Below are 19,835 nucleotides of genomic sequence, written 5' to 3' on the forward strand. Positions count from 1 at the left end.
TTTGATAAAAGGGTTAGGTTTTAAAGAGCAACTTAACGTATAAATGGGATATGGAGAAGTAGAGAAGTTTAGGAGAAATTCAAGAGCTTGGGACCACAGTAGAATCATAGAATCATAGAAGTTTACAGCATGGAAACAGGCCCTTCGGCCCAACCAGTCCATGCCGCCCAGTTTTTACCATTAAGCTAGTCCCAGTTGCCCGCACTTGGCCCATAACCCTCTATACCCATCTTACCCATGTAACTATCTAAATGCTTTTTAAAAGACACAATTGTACCCGCCTCTACTACTACCTCTGGCAGCACATTCCAGACACTCACTACCCTCTGAGTGAAGAAATTGCCCCTCTGGGCCCTTCTGAATCTCTCCCCTCTCACCTTAAACCTATGCCCTCTAGTTTTAGACTCCCCTACCTTTGGGAAAATATGTTGACTATCTACCTTATCTATGCCCCTCATTATTTTATAGACCTCTATAAGATCACCCCTAAGCCTCCTACGCTCCATGGAAAAAAGTCCCAGTCTATCCAGCCTCTCCTTATAACTCGAACCATCAAGTCTCGGTAACATCCTAGTAAATCTTTTCTGCATTCTTTCTAGTTTAATAATATCCTTTCTATAATAGGGTGACCAGAACTGCACACAGTATTCCAAGTGTGGCCGTACCAATGTCTTGTACAACTTCAACAAGACGTCCCAACTCCTGTATTCAATGTTCTGACCAATGAAACCAAGCATGCCGAATGCCTTCTTCACCACCCTGTCCACCTGTGACTCCACCTTCAAGGAGCTATGAACCTGTACTCCTAGATCTCTTTGTTCTATAACTCTCCCCAACGCCATACCATTAACTGAGTAGGTCCTGGCCTGATTCGATCTGCCAAAATGCATCACCTCACATTTATCTAAATTAAACTCCATCTGCCATTCGTCGGCCCACTGGCCTAATTGATCAAGATCCCGTTGCAATCCTAGATAACCTTCTTCACTATCCACTGTGCCACTAATCTTGGTGTCATCTGCAAACTTACTAACCATGCCTCCTAAGTTCTCATCCAAATCATTAATATAAATCACAAATAACAGTGGACCCAGCACCGATCCCTGAGGCACACCACTGGTCACACGCCTCCAGGTTGAAAAACAACCCTCTACAACCACCCTCTGTCTTCTGTCGTCCAGCCAATTTTGAATCCAATTGGCAACCTCACCCTGGATCCCGTGAGCTTTAACCTTCTGCAACAACCTACCATGCGGTACCTTGTCAAAGGCTTTGCTAAAGTCCATGTAGACAACGTCTACTGCACTGCCCTCATCTACCTTCTTGGTCACCCCCTCAAAAAACTCAATCAAATTTGTGAGACATGATTTTCCACGCACAAAGCCATGCTGACTGCCCCGAATCAGTCCTTGCCTCTCTAAATGCTTGTAGATCCTGTCTCTCAGAATACCTTTTAGCAACTTACCTACTACAGACGTATCTGCCATTGATGGAATATGTGGTGTTCTTTGTGTTTTCTATACTCAGGATAGATGTCGTAGTGTTCACAAAGACCACACAAGCTAATTTCAATAACATTTATTACACCACTTAACATACAGCCCGACCACTTACACCTACAGCAAGCACTAATCTATTAAACTACAATCTACACTATGCTAATACTTGTCTCATGCACTCTGTCTTAAACTGTACTCTGCATTCTCTCCTGCATTCTTTCCCACTCTCTCTTACACTCTCCAAGAAGCCTGAGAGTCAGTCCTTTTGATCGGTCTGTTCCAAGCTCCATCTCGTGGTCAATTATGATATTAGATTAGCCCTTTATATACTAGACATTCTACATAATGCACAGAATGGTTGAAATCAGTGATGCTCAAGAGGCCAGAGTTGAGGGACACAGATATCTTGGAGAATTGTAGGGATTACAGGAGAGTACAGAGATAGGGAGGGGCAAGGTCACAGAGGGGTTTGAGAACAAGGAAGAGAAGCTCAAAATCGAGGCTTTAATGGGAGCAATATAGGTCAGCAAGCCTTTTAATTGCAAGTGTGTCATGGCAGTTTGTATTCCAAAACACTGACTCTGTCTCTTGATCCCTGCAGGCCATGCATGATGTGCTGAAACCTCAGTATCAGCCTTTTGTGTTGAAGAACATCTCTCCATTGCCACTGACGTTGATCCTGAAGCTTGAAGGACCATTCAATATTGTAGAGAACCGGGAGGATAGATCAACAATCATTTCAAAGGTAGAAGGAAATTGCAGTTCACTTTCAAGTGTACTTTTTAAGGTCACTGTACCTCATGGGGGAAATGTTTAAACTGTTTAAAAAGGTGAATGAATAAGCACGAAACAAACTCAGGTGCTTAGATAGTTTGTGCCTTTATTACTGGATGCTTTGGCATGATTATTAGTTCTAGGGTGTGATTTAATGGACAAATTTCTAAGTATCATTCTGGGCGCGATTGGCGGGGTGTTTCTTGATGTTCCGCACACATGAGTGCGGCCTCAACCGGGACCTGGGATTCATGTCGCATTACATTCACCCCCCCGCCATCTGGCCTGCGAAATCCTACCAACTGTCCTGGCTTGACACAATTCACACCTCTTTAACCTGGGGTTACCCCATCTCTGGATCTGTAAAGATTTAATCACCTGCTAATGCTCGCATTCCAAGCATTGTCTGGCATCTTTGAATCTGTCTATATATATGTTTCTGGAACATACCTCTTCATTCACCTGAGGAAGGAGCAGCGCTCCGAAAGCTAGTGACATCGAAACAAACCTGTTGGACTTTAACCTGGTGTTGTAAGACTTCTTACTGTGCTCACCCAGTCCAATGCCGGCATCTCCACATAATTTCTGCCGGTCACCCCATAAATTCTCAACCCTCCCCACACAAATTACTGGCTGACATCTCGCATTCTACCCACACCCGATCTTCATGCTTGTTCCTCAGCAGTCCCTGGCACCCACCAGCACAACCTTTATATGTCTAGTTGCGGTACCCACACATGCCAGCTGGCATACATCCCCCCTGATCCATCAAGTGCGTGGCTCACATAGCCCTCTTTGTTGCTTTAGGAGAAGATAACCCATAATAGATGGGAAAGGACCACGGTGGGGGACAGAGTACCAGAGATTCCACTCCTCACCCCCTATGAGAAACAGACCCTGGAGATTACGGGGTTGACCGAGAGGAGTGCCGTCACCGACAGCGAGGTTGGCCTGCACCACAAAGGTGAGGATCCACTGCCCCTTCACCCAGATGACATGTCTCAAGTGAGTTCTTCATGTCAGATACAGTGATCCTTCCCGCTCACTGACAATTTGCCCATGCTCTCACAGGATCACCTTCTGATCGGGTTGGGGCATCCGACTCCACCCAAGAGAACATCTCAGAGGAGACGTCCAAGGAGACTACCGGCGAGACGTCACAGCATCGCCCTGACCTTCCACCAGCAGAGAGACATGAACCTCAGTGGGCGACATTAGTGGACAGACGTCTGAGGCAGAATTTGGTGAGCACCACACATCAGGTGGTGGTAGGAGTCAGCAGTCGGTGATCTGCTGGATTCCAGGACTCCACTGAGTAGTAGTCAGATGCCAAGCCTCTGGGCAAGGTTATCCCAGAGCTGCTGCACATGCTAAGCCACGACCGTGAGATTCAGGAGGGGGTGTCAGTGACATTCCAGCAAATGAATAACCGATTGCAGGAGTCCCAAAGGTTACGGACGCAGGAAACCATGCCGACGATGCTTGACACTGAGGCCAACACGGCTAGTGTACTGGAAAGCCTGGAGCACAATGTCAGCATTTTGACTGGTGGTATCCAAGGCATGGAGCAGTCTGTGACGACCATGGCTGAGAGACTTGCCATCAGGGGCGGGATTCTCCGACCCCCCGCCGGGTCGGAGAATCGCCGGGGGCTGGCGTGAATCCCGCCCCCGCCGGTTGCCGAATTCTCCGGCACCGGAGATTTGGCGGGGGCGGGCGCGCCGCGCCGGTTGGCGGGCCCCCCCCCCCCCGCCGATTCTCCGGCCCGGATGGGCTGAAGTCCCGCTGCTGGAATGCCTGTCCCGCCGGCGTGGATTAAACCACCTCTATTACCGGCGGGACAAGGTGGCGCGGGCGGGCTCCAGGGTCCTGGGGGGGGGGCGCGGGGCGATCTGGCCCCGGAGAGTGCCCCCACGGTGGCCTGGCCCACAATCGGGGCACACGGGCAGGCCTGTGCCATGGGGGCACCCTTTTCCTTCCGCCTTCGCCATGGTCTCCGCCAGCTGGCGGGGCATCAAAGGCCTTTCCCGCCAGCTGGCGGGGCGGAAATCAGTCCGGCGCGGGCCTAGCCCCTCAAGGTTAGGGCTCGGCCGCTCAAGATGCGGAGGATTCCGCACCTTTGGGGCGGCGCGATGCCGGACTGATTTGCGCCCTTTTTGGCGCGGGTCGGCGGACATCGCGCCGATTACGGAGAATTTTGCCCCATGTCTCAGTCGCTGAGGGACGTGCCTCAGAGGCAGGTGGATATTGTTAGGGTACTCCAGAGCTTGACCTAGCCACTGAGGGATTTGTCCTAGATGCAGGTGGACATGGCCTAGTCACTAAGGAACATCGCTGAGGGCACCAACACCATGGTGCAGACAATGGGAGCCGCCAAGACTGGAAAACCCAGATGATGCAGAAGCCTCTGGGGCTCACTCCAGCTGCCCCTACATTCTATGGAGACCCTCAGGGCCATGCGGGCACCGTCAGGGAGGTGGAAGCGTTGGAGGCCAACCCTGGGGTGATGTTACACAGACCCTTGAAGGGTAAAACATGGTAGTCGGGGTGGCGGGGTGTGGGGGGGAGTGAGAGGGTTGGGAAATGGAGGGAGAAGGAGGGGAATGGGGGGAGGGGGGAGATAGCAGACAGCCAAAGCCTCGTCCTATGAGAAGCGGGCGAGAATGAGGACCTCCCTGGTCCTCTGGGCATGCCGGACCATTGCCGCCGCCTGTCTTCCATCCTCCGGATCCTCCTGCAGGTCCTCCCCGGACTCATCCACCATTACCTCCTGTCTGCCTCCTCAGACAAGGCCGCATGTCCCTCCTCCTCCAGCATGTCGCCAACCTGTTGTGCCAGGATGTGCAACCACAGCACAGTTGGAGACCCTCACAGGGGTGCACCACATTGCACCACCAGAGCGGTCCAGGAATCAGAATCGCATTTTCAGCAGTCCAGTGCACCACTCAAATACACCACGAGTGGCAACATAGGCCTCGTTACATCGGGTCTCTGGCCTCCGCAATGAGCCGCAGCTGTGCAGGCCCTCCCATATGCTCCAATCTCATCAGAAACAAGTTCTGGCATCCACATATTCCACTGGCGCTCAAGCTGATGTGATAACCGGCACAGGACACCCGGGGCAGGGTTGATTATTTCCCCCATGTGGCTCGAAGAGTATGAGTTCCCCCACTAACTACTGGGCTGAAAACAATGTTGTATGAAAGGTCGGTCAGTCAGGAACCGACTGAGGCAGAGAGAGGACCTGGTTAGGTAGAACTGGGCCTCATGTAAATTGTTGTCCTTATAAATAGATGTCTTTTGTTTACCTGTTGGACTCCCCTTGCCTTTTTTAAAGTGCAGTTGAACATCCTTGACTTCCAGCATACCTCCACTGAGCATGGTTCCAGGTATCTTAGGAAATATTATCCTTTCAGGCTACAGAAAATGAGGAAGCAGCAGCAGCAGTCTCCAGTCAACGGTCAACAATACTTTTATACAAAAAGATAAAAGCTTAACAGCCCACATATCCCAATAACCATTAACCATGGTGCCATACTGACACAGGCACCTTTTTGTTACAGAATATCAATGCAAAAACAAAAAATACAACAAAGAACACTAAATACACGTTAAACATTAAACAGTCAACAGCACAATGAAGTCAACAGCATCCAAATCAACCCCACCACACTCTACCCCTCCTGCAGCTCCCAGCAGTAGATTTGCATCAGTGGTAAGTCGCTCAGGGGTAGCGCAACAACACACCGGAAAGTCACACCAACACCGAGCACAGCAGAATAGTGAGATAGCACCCCTTCCCTATCTCCATCACTGGCAGTAGGTGCCAATACAAAGCTACATCAGCTCATTTTCACAAAAAAAATAAACACATGGAACTACATGCCGGAAAATGGAATTGGCTACTCACCTCCTCAGTTCCCCTTAGCAGCCATTGCCCCAGCTTCACGTTTTATAAAGGAGTAGTAAACGACATTTCATAGAATTTCATAGAATTTACAGTGCAGATTTGGCCCATCGAGTCTGCACCGGCTCTTGGAAAGAGCACCCTACCGAGGCCCACACCACCCTATCCCCATAACCCAGTAACCCCCCTCAACCAACCCTAAGGCCAATTTTGGACACTAAGGGCAATTTAGCATGGCCAATCCACCTAACCTGCACGTCTTTAGACTGTGGGAGGAAACCGGAGCACCCGGAGGAAACCCACGCACACACGGGGAGAACGTGCAGACTCCGCACAGACAGTGACCCAAGCCGGGAATCGAACCTGGGACCCTGGAGCTGTGAAGCAATTATGCTAACCACTATGCTACCGTGCTGCCCGGACATCCGCGTGATATCCACTGGGGTGTTACTTAATTCCTCGGAAGCTGTTACATTCAACCTCAATCTTGCTAATGAGATGAAAATTAAGGCAAATTATTGTCAGTGATATGCTAGCCATATTTGAGCGTGGTCCGGAACTCGCCATCAGGAGCCGATTGGTCAATTTTGGCCTTTTCCGCTATTTAACAGGTGTGCTCAGGTCTGCAGCGCTTGCAACGTAATGGTTAAATCGCACCCCTAATGTCTATAGTTCAGATTTTAGAAAGGAGGTGACTGAATTACACTCATCAACTAGACTCCAAGCAGGTTCCTCAACAGAAACGGAAGATAAGCCTGAAAATGTGTTATCATGTCCAGAACCTTGTCGTAGAAATGATCTGTCCATCAATGTATGACTTGTTCCATGTTTCATTGCCATTCTCCGTCCAGGAGCTGCAGCAGTGCAGGCCCTTCCACACTGCCCAATTTCTCCAGAACCAAATCCTGCAATTCACATATTCCACTGGAGCTCAAGGTGCAGTTGAACATCCTCGGGTTCCAGCGTGTTTAACCCGCGGTGATGTGCCAGTCACATGCAGCATTCACAACACCAGTAACAAAAACATCAGCAATCTACAAAAGCAGTTCTTCAATGGTGTTATCAGGTGGCCCGTTTGGATCAATGTCGCACACCAGGTCCTGCAGAGTCTTCTTGCTTCTAACCGATTGCTTTCTGGACTCATACGTACCCAAGTATCTTCGAAAAAATGTCCTTCTTTCCGGCTACAGAAAAGGAAGAAAAGAGCAACAGCAGCATCCAGGCATTGCGGCCACCAGCCGGAGCAAGCAGCAAACACAACCTACAGCTGTGAGGAGCTCTCGCTACTAATAAGGCCAATTCCTTATTAGCAATAGCCTTTAGCTGTGAAGTTTGAAGCTGTTCACTGTCGAAAGGAATTAAAGTGACATTCAGCATAGACCCACGAGCAGGACTCTGTAGGACAGACAAGTAGCAGCTATAATTTCGTCTGTTATGGGTTTGCACAATATTTAAAGATGGCTTGAAGGTCCCCACGGACAATAATCCCTTCACCAACCCCCCTCCCCATGGGCCAGGGGTGCCCCCCCGACCTGGAACGCTTCAGACCCCTGACCAAGCCCAACCCCACCGAGTGGTCCCCCACTATCCCCTCACCCGAGCACTGGGGCAGTAGCTCCAGTGTTCTTGAGCTGCATGCCGTAAAATGGAAATTGGCTAATCACTTCTTTAGTTCCCCTCAGCAGCCATTGTCCCAGCTTCACGTTTTTAAAAAGGAGTACTAAACAATGCCCCCGTGACTTCCCGCTGGGGAACCGGTTAATTCCCGGGAGGCTGTTACATTCAACTTCAATCTCACTAATGAGATGGAAATTAAGGCAAATTGTTGTCAATGATATGCTCACCATATTTGAGCGTGGTCCGGAACTCACCATCAAGAGCCAGCTAGTCAATTTGGGTCTTTCCCGCTATTTAACTGGCGTGTTCAGATCTGCAGCAGGCACAACACGGTGGTTAATAATAATTAATAATAATCTTTAATAGTGTCACAAGTAGGCTTACATTAACACTGCAATGAAGTTACTGTGAAAATCCCCTAGCCACAGTCCGGCACCTGTTCGGGTACACTGAGGGAAAATTCAGAATGTCCAATTCACCTCAAAAGCACGTCTTTCCAGACTTGGGAGGAGACTGGAGCACCCAGAGGAAACACACGCAGACAAGGGGAGAATGTGCAGACTCCGCACAGACAGTGACCCAAGCCGGGAATCGAACCTGGGTCCCTGGCGGACCCTTAGAGTCTATTGTTCAGAATTTATAAAGCAGGTGATTGATTTACAGTCATCAGCTAGACTCCAAGCAGGGATTTTAACCTTTAATCAACCTGTTATTTTAAACTAACCATGTCTGAATCTAGAAACTGTGTACAGTAATGATGTGACACACAAATGTCACGCTGGAAGCTTTGGCCTTTCCATTTCAACACTCTGAGAGTGTTCAACACTCTATCAGGAGTGCGGTAGACTCATGCCAGTTTAATGCTGGGACTGGGATACACTGGCACCCAGATTTTGCTGCCAGTTTCCATGGGGACCTTGGTTAGGATGGAGCTACTTTGAATCCCAAAAACTGATATCAGACAGAGAATGGCTGGGGAGAGGATGCCAGGGCTTTCTTTGACCAAAACCTGGATTCCCTCGGAAATTTCTATACTATGAAATACTAGCTGTATTGGGGTGCTGATGTGGGGTGGGATTCACCCACCTCCCAGTCGCATGTTCCTCGGTTGCAGGAGGCAGCACGCTGTTCCCTGACAGTGAGATTCTCTGTAGATGGTACACACGTCTGCCACTGTGTGTTGGTGGTGGAGGGATTGAATGTTTGCAAATGGAGCCAATCAAGAAGACTGATTTGTCCTGGATGGTGTCGAACTTGTTGGAGCTGAACTCATCCAGCCAAGTTGAGCATATTCCATCACATTCCTGACTTATGCCTGATAGATGGTGGACAGGCTTTGTTGGGTCAGAAGATGAGTTACATGCCGCAGCATTCCTCATATCACAACAAGAAGCAGATGCATGGGAGCACCACCACCTCCAAGTCACACATCACCCTGACTTGGAGCTATATCTGCTCTCCTCATCATTGTGTCAAAACCCTAAACACCTTCCCTACAGCACTGTGGGTGTGCCTACACCATTTGGACTGCAGCAGTTCAAGAAAGTGGCTCATCACCAACTTCTCAAGGGCAACTCGGGTTGGATAATGAATGCTGCTCTTGCCAGTGATGCCCACAACCATCGAATGAATTTTTTAGAACTCTCCAATCAATTAATTACGTTTCACTATTTTTATGGGCCAGCGTTTAGAAACTCCAAAGTGTATTCTGAAGTTCACCTGACCTATAACTTTAATGTTGAATTTGGATTGGATGAGCACAAAAGCCTTCGCTGCAAGTATGATTCATCAGACTTCCTGGACAATTTAATCAAAGCAAGGTTTATTCTCAGAATGTAGTTTTTTTTAAATAAATATTTTATTGAAAATTTTTGGTCAACCAATACAGTACATTGTGCATCCTTTACACAATATTATAACAACACAAATAACAATGACCTATTTTATAAACAAAAAATGAATAAATAATAAATAACAAAAATGAAAACTAACCCTAATTGGCAACTGCCTTATCACAAGTAACACTCTCCAAAAATATAATTTAACAGTCCAATATATAATTATCTGTCGCAACGACCTATACATATTATACAGTATATATTAACAACCCTGAGAGTCCTTCTGGTTCCTCCTCCCCCCCCCCCCCCCCCTCCCCCCAAAACATCGGCCTCTCTCGCCTCCTGAGAGACCTCCGGCTCTTGTGCAACCCCAAATATAGCCAACCCCCAGCTTGGTTCGACCCGTACCCCCACTACTTTTGAAAGCACCTTTGTCACCCCCATCCAAAACCCCTGTAGTGCCGGGCATGACCAAAACATATGGGTATGATTCGCTGGGCTTCTCGAGCACCTCGCACACCTATCCTCCACCCCAAAAAATTTACTGAGCCGTGCTCCAGTCATATGCGCCCTATGTAATACCTTAAACTGAATCAGGCTTAGCCTGGCACACGAGGACGACAAGTTTACCCTGCTTAGGGCATCTGCCCACAGCCCCTCCTCGATCTCCTCCCCCAGCTCTTCTTCCCATTTCCCTTTTAGTTCATCTACCATAGTCTCCCCTTCGCCCCTCATTTCCCTATATATATCTGACACCTTACCATCCCCCACCCATGTCTTTGAGATCACTCTGTCCTGCACCTCTTGTGTCGGGAGCTGCGGGAATTCCCTCACCTGTTGCCTCGCAAAAGCCCTCAGTTGCATATACCTGAATGCATTCCCTTGGGGCAACCCATATTTCTCGGTCAGCGCTCCCAGACTCGCGAACTTCCCCTCCACAAACAGATCTTTCAGTTGCGTTATTCCTGCTCTTTGCCACATTCCATATCCCCCATCCATTCCCCCGGGGCAAACCTATGGTTGTTTCTTATCGGGGACCCCCCCCAAGGCTCCAGTCTTTCCCCTATGCCGTCTCCACTGTCCCCAAATCTTCAGTGTAGCCACCACCACCGGGCTTGTGGTGTAGTTCCTCGGTGAGAACGGCAATGGGGCTGTCACCATAGCCTGTAGGCTAGTCCCCCTACAGGACGCCCTCTCTAATCTCTTCCACGCCGCTCCCTCCTCCTCTCCCATCCACTTACTCACCATTGAAATATTAGCGGCCCAATAATACTCACTTAGGCTCGGTAGTGCCAGCCCCCCCCTATCCCTGCTACGCTGTAAGAATCCCTTCCTCACTCTCGGGGTCTTCCCGGCCCACACAAAACCCATGATGCTCTTTTCAATCCTTTTTAAAAAAGCCTTCGTGATCACCACCGGGAGGCACTGAAACACAAAGAGGAATCTCGGGAGGACCACCATCTTAACCGCCTGCACCCTCCCTGCCAGTGACAGGGATACCATATCCCATCTCTTGAAATCCTCCTCCATTTGTTCCACCAACCGCGTTAAATTTAACCGATGCAATGTGCCCCAATTCTTGGCTATCTGGATCCCCAGGTAACGAAAGTCCCTTGTTACCTTCCTTAACGGTAGGTCCTCTATTTCTCTACTCTGCTCCCCTGGATGCACCACAAACAACTCACTTTTCCCCATGTTCAATTTATACCCTGAAAAATCCCCAAACTCCCCAAGTATCCGCATTATTTCTGGCATCCCCTCCGTCGGGTCTGCCACGTATAGTAGCAAATCGTCCGCATACAAAGATACCCGGTTTTCTTCTCCTCCTCTAAGTACTCCCCTCCACTTCTTGGAACCCCTCAACGCTATCGCCAGGGGCTCAATCGCCAGTGCAAACAATAATGGGGACAGAGGGCATCCCAGCCTTGTCCCTCTACGGAGCCGAAAATATGCAGATCCCCGTCCATTCGTGACCACGCTCGCCATCGGGGCCCTATACAACAGCTGCACCCATCTAACATACCCCTCTCCAAAACCAAATCTCCTCAACACCTCCCACAAATAATCCCAATCCACTCTATCAAATGCTTTCTCGGCATCCATCGCCACTACTGTCTCCGTTTCCCCCTCTGGTGGGGCCATCATCATTACCCCTAACAGCCTCCGTATATTCGTGTTCAGCTGTTTCCCCTTCACAAACCCAGTTTGGTCCTCGTGGACCACCCCCGGGACACATTCCTCTATTCTCATTGCCATTACCTTGGCCAGGATCTTGGGATCTACATTTAGGAGGGAAATAGGTCTATCGGACCCGCATTGTAGCGGGTCCTTTTCCTTCTTTAAGAGAAGCGATATCGTTGCTTCAGACATAGTCGGGGGCAGTTGTCCCCTTTCCTTTGCCTCATTAAAGGTCCTCGTCAATACCGGGGCGAGCAAGTCCACATATTTTCTATAGAATTCGACTGGGAATCCATCCGGTCCCGGGGCCTTTCCCGCCTGCATGCTCCTAATTCCTTTCACCACTTCTTCTACCTCGATCTGTGCTCCCAGTCCCACCCTTTCCTGCTCTTCCACCTTGGGAAATTCCAGCCGATCCAAGAAGCCCATCATTCTCTCCCTCCCATCCAGGGGTTGAGCTTCATATAATTTTTTATAAAATGTCTTGAACACTCCATTCACTCTCTCCGCTCCCCGCTCCATCTCTCCTTCCTCATCCCTCACTCCCCCTATTTCCCTCACTGCTCCCCTTTTCCTCAATTGGTGTGCCAGCAACCTGCTCGCCTTCTCCCCATATTCGTACTGTACACCCTGTGCCTTCCTCCATTGTGCCTCTGCAGTGCCCGTAGTCAGCAAGTCAAATTCTACATGTAGCCTTTGCCTTTCCCTGTACAGTCCCTCCTCCGGTGCTTCCGCATATTGTCTGTCCACCCTCAAAAGTTCTTGCAGCAACCGCTCCCGTTCCTTACTCTCCTGCTTCCCTTTATGTGCCCTTATTGATATCAGCTCCCCTCTAACCACTGCCTTCAGCGCCTCCCAGACCACTCCCACCTGGACCTCCCCATTATCATTGAGTTCCAAGTACTTTTCAATGCACCCCCTCACCCTTAGACACACCCCCTCATCTGCCATTAGTCCCATGTCCATTTTCCAGGGTGGGCGCCCTTCTGTTTCCTCCCCTATCTCCAAGTCCACCCAATGTGAAGCGTGATCCGAAATGGCTATAGCCGTATACTCCGTTCCCCTCACCTTCGGGATCAACGCCCTTCCCAGCACAAAAAAGTCTATTCGCGAGTAGACTTTATGGACATAGGAGAAAAACAAGAACTCCTTACTCCTAGGTCTGCTAAATCTCCACGGGTCTACACCTCCCATCTGCTCCATAAAATCTTTAAGTACCTTGGCTGCTGCCGGCCTCCTTCCAGTCCTGGACTTCGACCTACCCAGCCCTGGTTCCAACACCGTATTAAAATCTCCCCCCATTATCAGCTTTCCCATCTCTAGGTCCGGAATGCGTCCTAGCATCCGCCTCATAAAATTGGCATCATCCCAGTTCGGGGCATATACGTTTACCAAAACCACCGTCTCCCCCTGTAGTTTGCCACTCACCATCACGTATCTGCCCCCGTTATCCGCCACTATAGCCTTTGCCTCGAACATTACCCGCTTCCCCACTAATATAGCCACCCCCCTGTTTTTCGCATCTAGCCCCGAATGGAACACCTGCCCCACCCATCCTTTGCGTAGCCTAACCTGGTCTATCAGTTTCAGGTGCGTTTCCTGTAACATAACCACATCTGCCTTAAGTTTCTTAAGGTGTGCGGGTACCCGTGCCCTCTTTATCGGCCCGTTCAGCCCTCTCACGTTCCACGTGATCAGCCGGGTTGGGGAGCTTCCTACCCCCCCCTTGTCGATTAGCCATCCCCTTTTTCCAGCTCCTCACCCGGTTCCCACGCAGCTGTATCTCCCCCAGGCGGTGCCCCCCCCCCCCCCGCCCATCCCCTCCCATACCAGCTCCCCCCTCTCCCCAGCAGCAGCAACCCAGTAATTCCCCCCTCCCACCCCCCCCCCCGCTAGATCCCCCGCTAGCGTAATTACTCCCCCCATGTTGCTCCCAGAAGTCAGCAAACTCTGTCCGACCTCGGCTTCCCCCCGTGACCTCGGCTCGCACCGTGCGACGCCCCCTCCTTCCTGCTTCTCTATTCCCGCCATGATTATCATAGCGCGGGAACCAAGCCCGCGCTTCTCCCTTGGCCCCGCCGCCAATGGCCAACGCCCCATCTCCTCCACCTCCCCCCATCACCACCTGTGGAAGAGAGAAAAGTTACCACATCGCAGGATTAGTACATAAAACTCCTCTTTCCCCCCTTTTTAACCCCCCTCTTCGCCCCCCACATTCGCCCCACCACTTTGTTCAAACGTTCTTTTTAATAACCCGCTCATTCCAGTTTTTCTTCCACAATAAAAGTCCACGCTTCATCCGCCGTCTCAAAGTAGTGGTGCCTCCCTCGATATGTGACCCACAGTCTTGCCGGTTGCAGCATTCCAAATTTTATCTTCTTTTTATGAAGCACCGCCTTGGCCCGATTAAAGCTCGCCCTCCTTCTCGCCACCTCCGCACTCCAGTCTTGATAAACGCGGATCACCGCGTTCTCCCATTTACTGCTCCGAGTTTTCTTTGCCCATCTAAGGACCATTTCTCTATCCTTAAAACGGAGGAATCTCACCACTATGGCTCTGGGAATTTCTCCTGCTCTCGGTCCTCGCGCCATCACTCGGTATGCTCCCTCCACCTCCAACGGACCCGCCGGGGCCTCCGCTCCCATTTACGAGTGCAGCATCGTGCTCACATATGCCCCGACGTCCGCTCCCTCCGCACCTTCAGGAAGACCAAGAATCCTCAGGTTGTTCCTCCTTGCGTTGTTCTCCAGTGCCTCCAACCTTTCCACACATCGTTTCTGATGTGCCTCATGCGTCTCCGTCTTCACCACCAGGTCCTGTATGTCGTCCACATTCTCGGCTGCCTTTGCCTTCACGACCCGAAGCTCCCGCTCCTGGGTCTTTTGTTCCTCCTTTAGCCCTTCGATCGCCTGTAGTATCGGGGCCAACAGCTCTTTCTTCATTTCCTTTTTGAGCTCTTCCACACAGAATTTCAAGAACTCTTGTTGTTCAGGGCCCCATGTTAAACTGCCACCTTCCGACGCCATCTTGGTTTTTGCTTGCCTTCCTTGCCGCTGTTCTAAAGGATCCACTGCATTCCGGCCACTTTCTCCTCCTTTTTTCATCCGTATCCAGGGGGGATTCCCTTCTGGTTTACCGCACAGTGTTTTCAGCCGTCAAAATTGCCGTTGGGGCTCCTATCAAGAGCCCAAAAGTCCGTTTCACCGGGAGCTGCCGAAACGTGCGACTCAGCTGGTCATTGCCGCACCCGGAAGTGCTCAGAATGTAGTTAACACATATATATCTATAAACACAGCAAGAATTTTTATCAATTATAGACATAAAGACACCACACAGCTTAGTCATCTATTTATATAACACTGAATGAATTCCCCCTTAACTGTTCCAATTCAATAACAAAATCCAATAAACCAAAACCCTTTTCAAGGGCGTGGTCCAGCACACTGTATTCTCATTTGAATGGGACTGGTCCTTTCCCTGAGATTCTGATCCAGTCCCAACCAGCAGATTCAAACTCCTTGTGGAAAGTAAACTATATCTTTAAAGTTACCAAGGCAGTTAGCCAATACCAATGCTTTTTTTTACTGGAACAGCTTTTAAAATGAAAACAGAGAAAAACACTTCTTTCTCTTTCTACAGTCCAAAGCAGTCAAACTGAAACTGAAATATATATTTTTTAAACCCTCTCATCTGACAGCCACAGCCCAATGTGCTACAAGCCACATGATAAGAGACTAAACCTTTCTTAAAGGATCACTCACATGACACTATTACACACACATCCTGCCTGTTAAGTGCTTCTCAAAAACAGCTTCTTCCCCACTGTCACCAGACTCCTAAAGACTCTTATGGACTGACCTCATTAACACTACACCTTGTATGCTTCATCCGATGCCAGTGCTTATGTAGTTACATTGTATATGTTGTGTTACCCTGTTATGTATTTTCTTTTCTTCCCATGTATTTAATGATCTGTTGAGCTGCTCGCAGAAAAATACTTTTCACTGTACCTCGGTACACGTGACAATAAACAAATCCAATCCAATCCGATCTTCTCATTTTTGTTTCCACCCGAAGTCAATGGGACAGCACTATTCTCCAACAGTGAAAAATGACTTCTTATGTATAAGATCAGGTTTGTTGGCAGGTTGTCTGACTATGGAGAGCTTCATGGGTTCTGCAGTGATCAAGTTTGAGTTGCGACATGAAGGCAGGAGGTCGCACTTTTGGGAGTTCCGATCGAGATCCGATTTTTAAAAGAATTTTACCCCGTTTTATCTGAGGCTACTCACCAGGGAATTTCAGAGACCAGGAGAATAGGCTCCCCTTGAGCCGATGCTATGCCCAAACGTAAAGGAAGAGAGTCCAGGAAGCCTGAAATTGACCTGCTCTCAACTGACTCGGGAGCCTTGTGGAATGCCTCGGCATCTAAGGTGGCAACCACAGAGCAGCAGTCAGCAACAGCCCCAAACACACTGGACTCATTATCCGAAGCGCTGGCCAAAGAATCCAGGATACAATTTAACTTACACTTCGAGAAGCAGTGGGAACTGATCTCCAACAAAATATGTAAGTCCATTGAGGAGACGCTGGGACAGGTCCAGGCAGAGTTTGACAAAGCCATTGGAACGGTTAAAAAAAACATCGTGAGACGCTGAGAAGTGTCGAGAAGGCGCTTATGAGACACGAGGACCAGCTTGCATTGTTCGAGGCCGAGATTGCAGTGGTGGCCGATGAAAAGAAAAGGTTGAAAGCGAAGTTTGACAACATGGAAAATCGGTCAAGGAAGCAGAACCTCTGAGTGGGACTGCCAGAGGGCCCAAATCGAACCCAGTATTTATCACGGATTATCTGGAAGATGGTTGCCGATAATGGTCTCTCATCTCCCCCCCCCCCCCCCCCCCCACCCCCCCCACCACTCAGACCAAGCTCCGGAAGGGGTGGGTAAGGCATCTGCTCCACTTGAGCTGCAATGGTAAAGCCCGAGGCACAGCAATTTTGATTAATAAGCCAATGCCATTTTCAAACACTGGGATTGTGGCTGACACTAATGGTAGGTATTTAAGAGCGAGTGGGTCCTTGGATGTACTCTGGTAGTTATGGTGAATGTATATGCCCCCAATTGAGATGATGATGCATTTATCAAAGGTTTTCTCACCTCCATCTCTGATTTAATCACCATAAATTGATCTTGGATGGGGGAGGGGACTTTAACTGTGTTTTGGAACCAATGGCCCGATCAAGCCCTAAATCTCAGGTTTTCTCAGGGATGGCAACGGTGCTTCGAACTTTCATGGAGCAGATCGGGGGAGTGGACCCGTGGAGAATCCGGCATCCACATGATCGGAAAATCTCGTTTTACTCACATGTACATAAGGTCCATTCAAGAAGAGAGTATTTTTTGTTTGATAAGTCTCTGCTCCTGGGAGTCAGAAAAGCCGAATATTCGGGAACAGTGATCTCGAATCACCCTCCACATTTGGTAGACCTTGAGCTGGAGATGGATCCCATCCTGTGGGCTCCATGGAGATTAGATGTGGCACTGCTGGCTGAGAAGGAGTTCTGCGATTTCATAGCCGCGGCCATTGAGGAGTACATCAGGTTTAACAGCTTTGGATCGGTCTCTCCCTCTACACTATGGAAGACTCTTAAGCCGATGATAAGACACACTTAGATACGGCAGTGAGAGAGGAACGGCAGAGTTTAGTAGGAGAGATCCTGGAAACAGATCACCTCTACACGGAGCTGTTTGCATCACAGCGGCTCCAGGTGCAGTTTGACTTGGTATCCACTGGAAGGGCGGTGAAGCAATTACGACGCGCAAGGGATGTAGGATATGAGCAGGGGAAGAAGGCAGGCTGTCTATTGGCACATCAGCGGGTGCAGCAGGCATCCTCTCGAAAGTCGAAGGAGGCTCGTGGACCCTGGGCGGGTAAGTTGTAAGTAGGTTTATGACCTACGTCCGTGAGCGTCATTCGGTCCCGCCCATGTGGGGCAGAGTTCTGGAGACTTCAGAGAATCCCACGAGGCATGGAGCCTGCCGGGAGGCTAGCTACAGGCCTCTCGCGGGATTCTCCGGCAGTGTTGTGCTCTCGCTTGTGTGCAATGCGGATGGAGAATCACACCCATTTTTTTTTTAAAAGGTTGAGTTGCAAATAATTTGAGAGTCTTGTGATCTCTTAAACATGATACTATTGAAGGCCCTCAATAAAAGGCTGCAAGGTTCTCCTTAAACTTAGGTGTTGTATTATGTTGGAAACAAGTGCATCTTAACAGTATCAGTGTGTTCAAGGACTGGAATATGTGAAAGGTTCTATTAGACTGAGCAGTGAATTCTGTGCATAAACCTGTAAATTGTTGTGTTGGTCTGGATTTTTCGTACCAGAGTTTCCCAAACCTTTCCAACTGCAGAGCCCTTTTGACCTCCCAAGAATACTGAAGAAACCCATGAGAAACATTCTTATTATTGAAGAATTAAGCCACAAAAAAACTATTATTGTGCAATCGGTATAAACATGCAAAAACATGCATAAAAGATGTTTCTATATTTTATCTGTATACATTTTATTACAATAAAATAGTTCTGTAATTCCATAAATACTTGTAAGTTTTAGCTTCTTTTTTGTTATTATGGATGAGAGCACCTTCTCACAAACACTCCCTCACCCACACCCACTCTCACCCTCACTGCCATCCACTCTCACCCTCACCTTCACTCACCCACTCTCACCCATCCTCATCCACACCCACTCTCACCCTCACCCATTCTGACACCCACCCACCTTCATCCTCACACTCAGCCATTACCCTCTACCGGGAGAATCCCCCCCCCCCCCCACCCACCCAGGCCTTGGCTCTTGGGCCCCTGGGGATCCACAGCTGAACCAACCTTGGAACCCCTGCAGAATCCTGGGGTTCTGTGGAATCCAGTTTGGGAACCCTATCATGTACTGATAATGTTTTTGTACATTGCATTGTTGGGGCTGTTAACAATTTGTCTAATCTTTTTAAGTGTTCATGGCACTTTATTTTCCACACAGACTGTTAAAATGGATGTGGATGAGGATCTGGAGCTGTTAATCCGGTTTGACCCACTTTACAAGGATGACTTATACACACGTGTAGTAGAGGAAGTTCTGACAATCCAATACTTGGAGCACCCACATGTGGATTATGTCACCTTGAGGGGAGACGTGAACTTTCCAAACCTACATTTCGAGACTACTGTGGTGGATTTTGGCTGCATACTCAATGATATTGAGATGGTGCGCCATGTGGAGATGACCAATTGCAGCCCACTACGAGTAAAATATCGCTGGTCCTTCCTTTTGGATGACCCAGTTAACTGGGGCAGGTAGGAGAACCTCTTGTTTGTCACAGGTTCAATTGTGATTTCTTAAAAAATTATGGAATTTGTAACTGAACGTAAGATTCTCTCCAGGAAAATATCAAAATGACAACTATGTGAAAAAAGCTTGGTTTGGTAAGCAACTGCTTAACTCAAGAATGGGTTGGATAATAAATCACTGCTTGTGACAGCTATTGTGAAGATAGAAACGTCAGATACTGCAGGAAAGGGAATGGGTATAGATCGCATAGTTTGAGTATTGCTAGAAGTAGCTGGCATTAGGCTGAACTCTCAACACAGATGACAAGAGCAAACATTTTGAGCTGGCAAATGCTAATATTGTCCTTTTTGGATCTGTCATTGGCCTTTTGTGCTTTGAAATAATGTTTCTGAGACAAGACGTTTGCTCATCCACGGGTTTTAAAAAGCCATAGCCTTCCCTGTGAAGTAAAGTGTTTCTATCCAACCCTTTGACTGGGTGAAGATTCAAAAAAGACAAATTACGAAGGCAAATAAAAGTTATAAAATTAAAATATTAAGTGACACAAAACAAAAGAGTCAAATATTTTACAGGCAAATCAATGAAAAACAGAAACATGATGGGGTTTGGCCATTTAAGGAATAGACAGAATAATACCACAGTTAACATTAAAGATATGGCAGAAATATTAAAT

General features: G+C 48.7%; 1 protein-coding gene across 1 annotated transcript in view; it reads left to right on the top strand.

The window, feature by feature from the left end:
- Nucleotides 1-19,835, top strand: part of hydin (HYDIN axonemal central pair apparatus protein) — a 1,604,351-nt gene that overhangs the window by 723,967 nt on the left and 860,549 nt on the right. Inside the window, exons 23-24 of the mRNA XM_072518656.1 lie at nt 2,101-2,244; nt 18,854-19,167. Of these exons, the coding sequence (XP_072374757.1) occupies nt 2,101-2,244; nt 18,854-19,167 (458 nt within the window). The remainder of the gene's footprint in view (nt 1-2,100; nt 2,245-18,853; nt 19,168-19,835) is intronic.

Source organism: Scyliorhinus torazame, chromosome 10, assembly GCF_047496885.1.
Source record: "Scyliorhinus torazame isolate Kashiwa2021f chromosome 10, sScyTor2.1, whole genome shotgun sequence".
In the NCBI taxonomy this organism is placed as follows: Eukaryota; Metazoa; Chordata; class Chondrichthyes; order Carcharhiniformes; family Scyliorhinidae; genus Scyliorhinus; species Scyliorhinus torazame.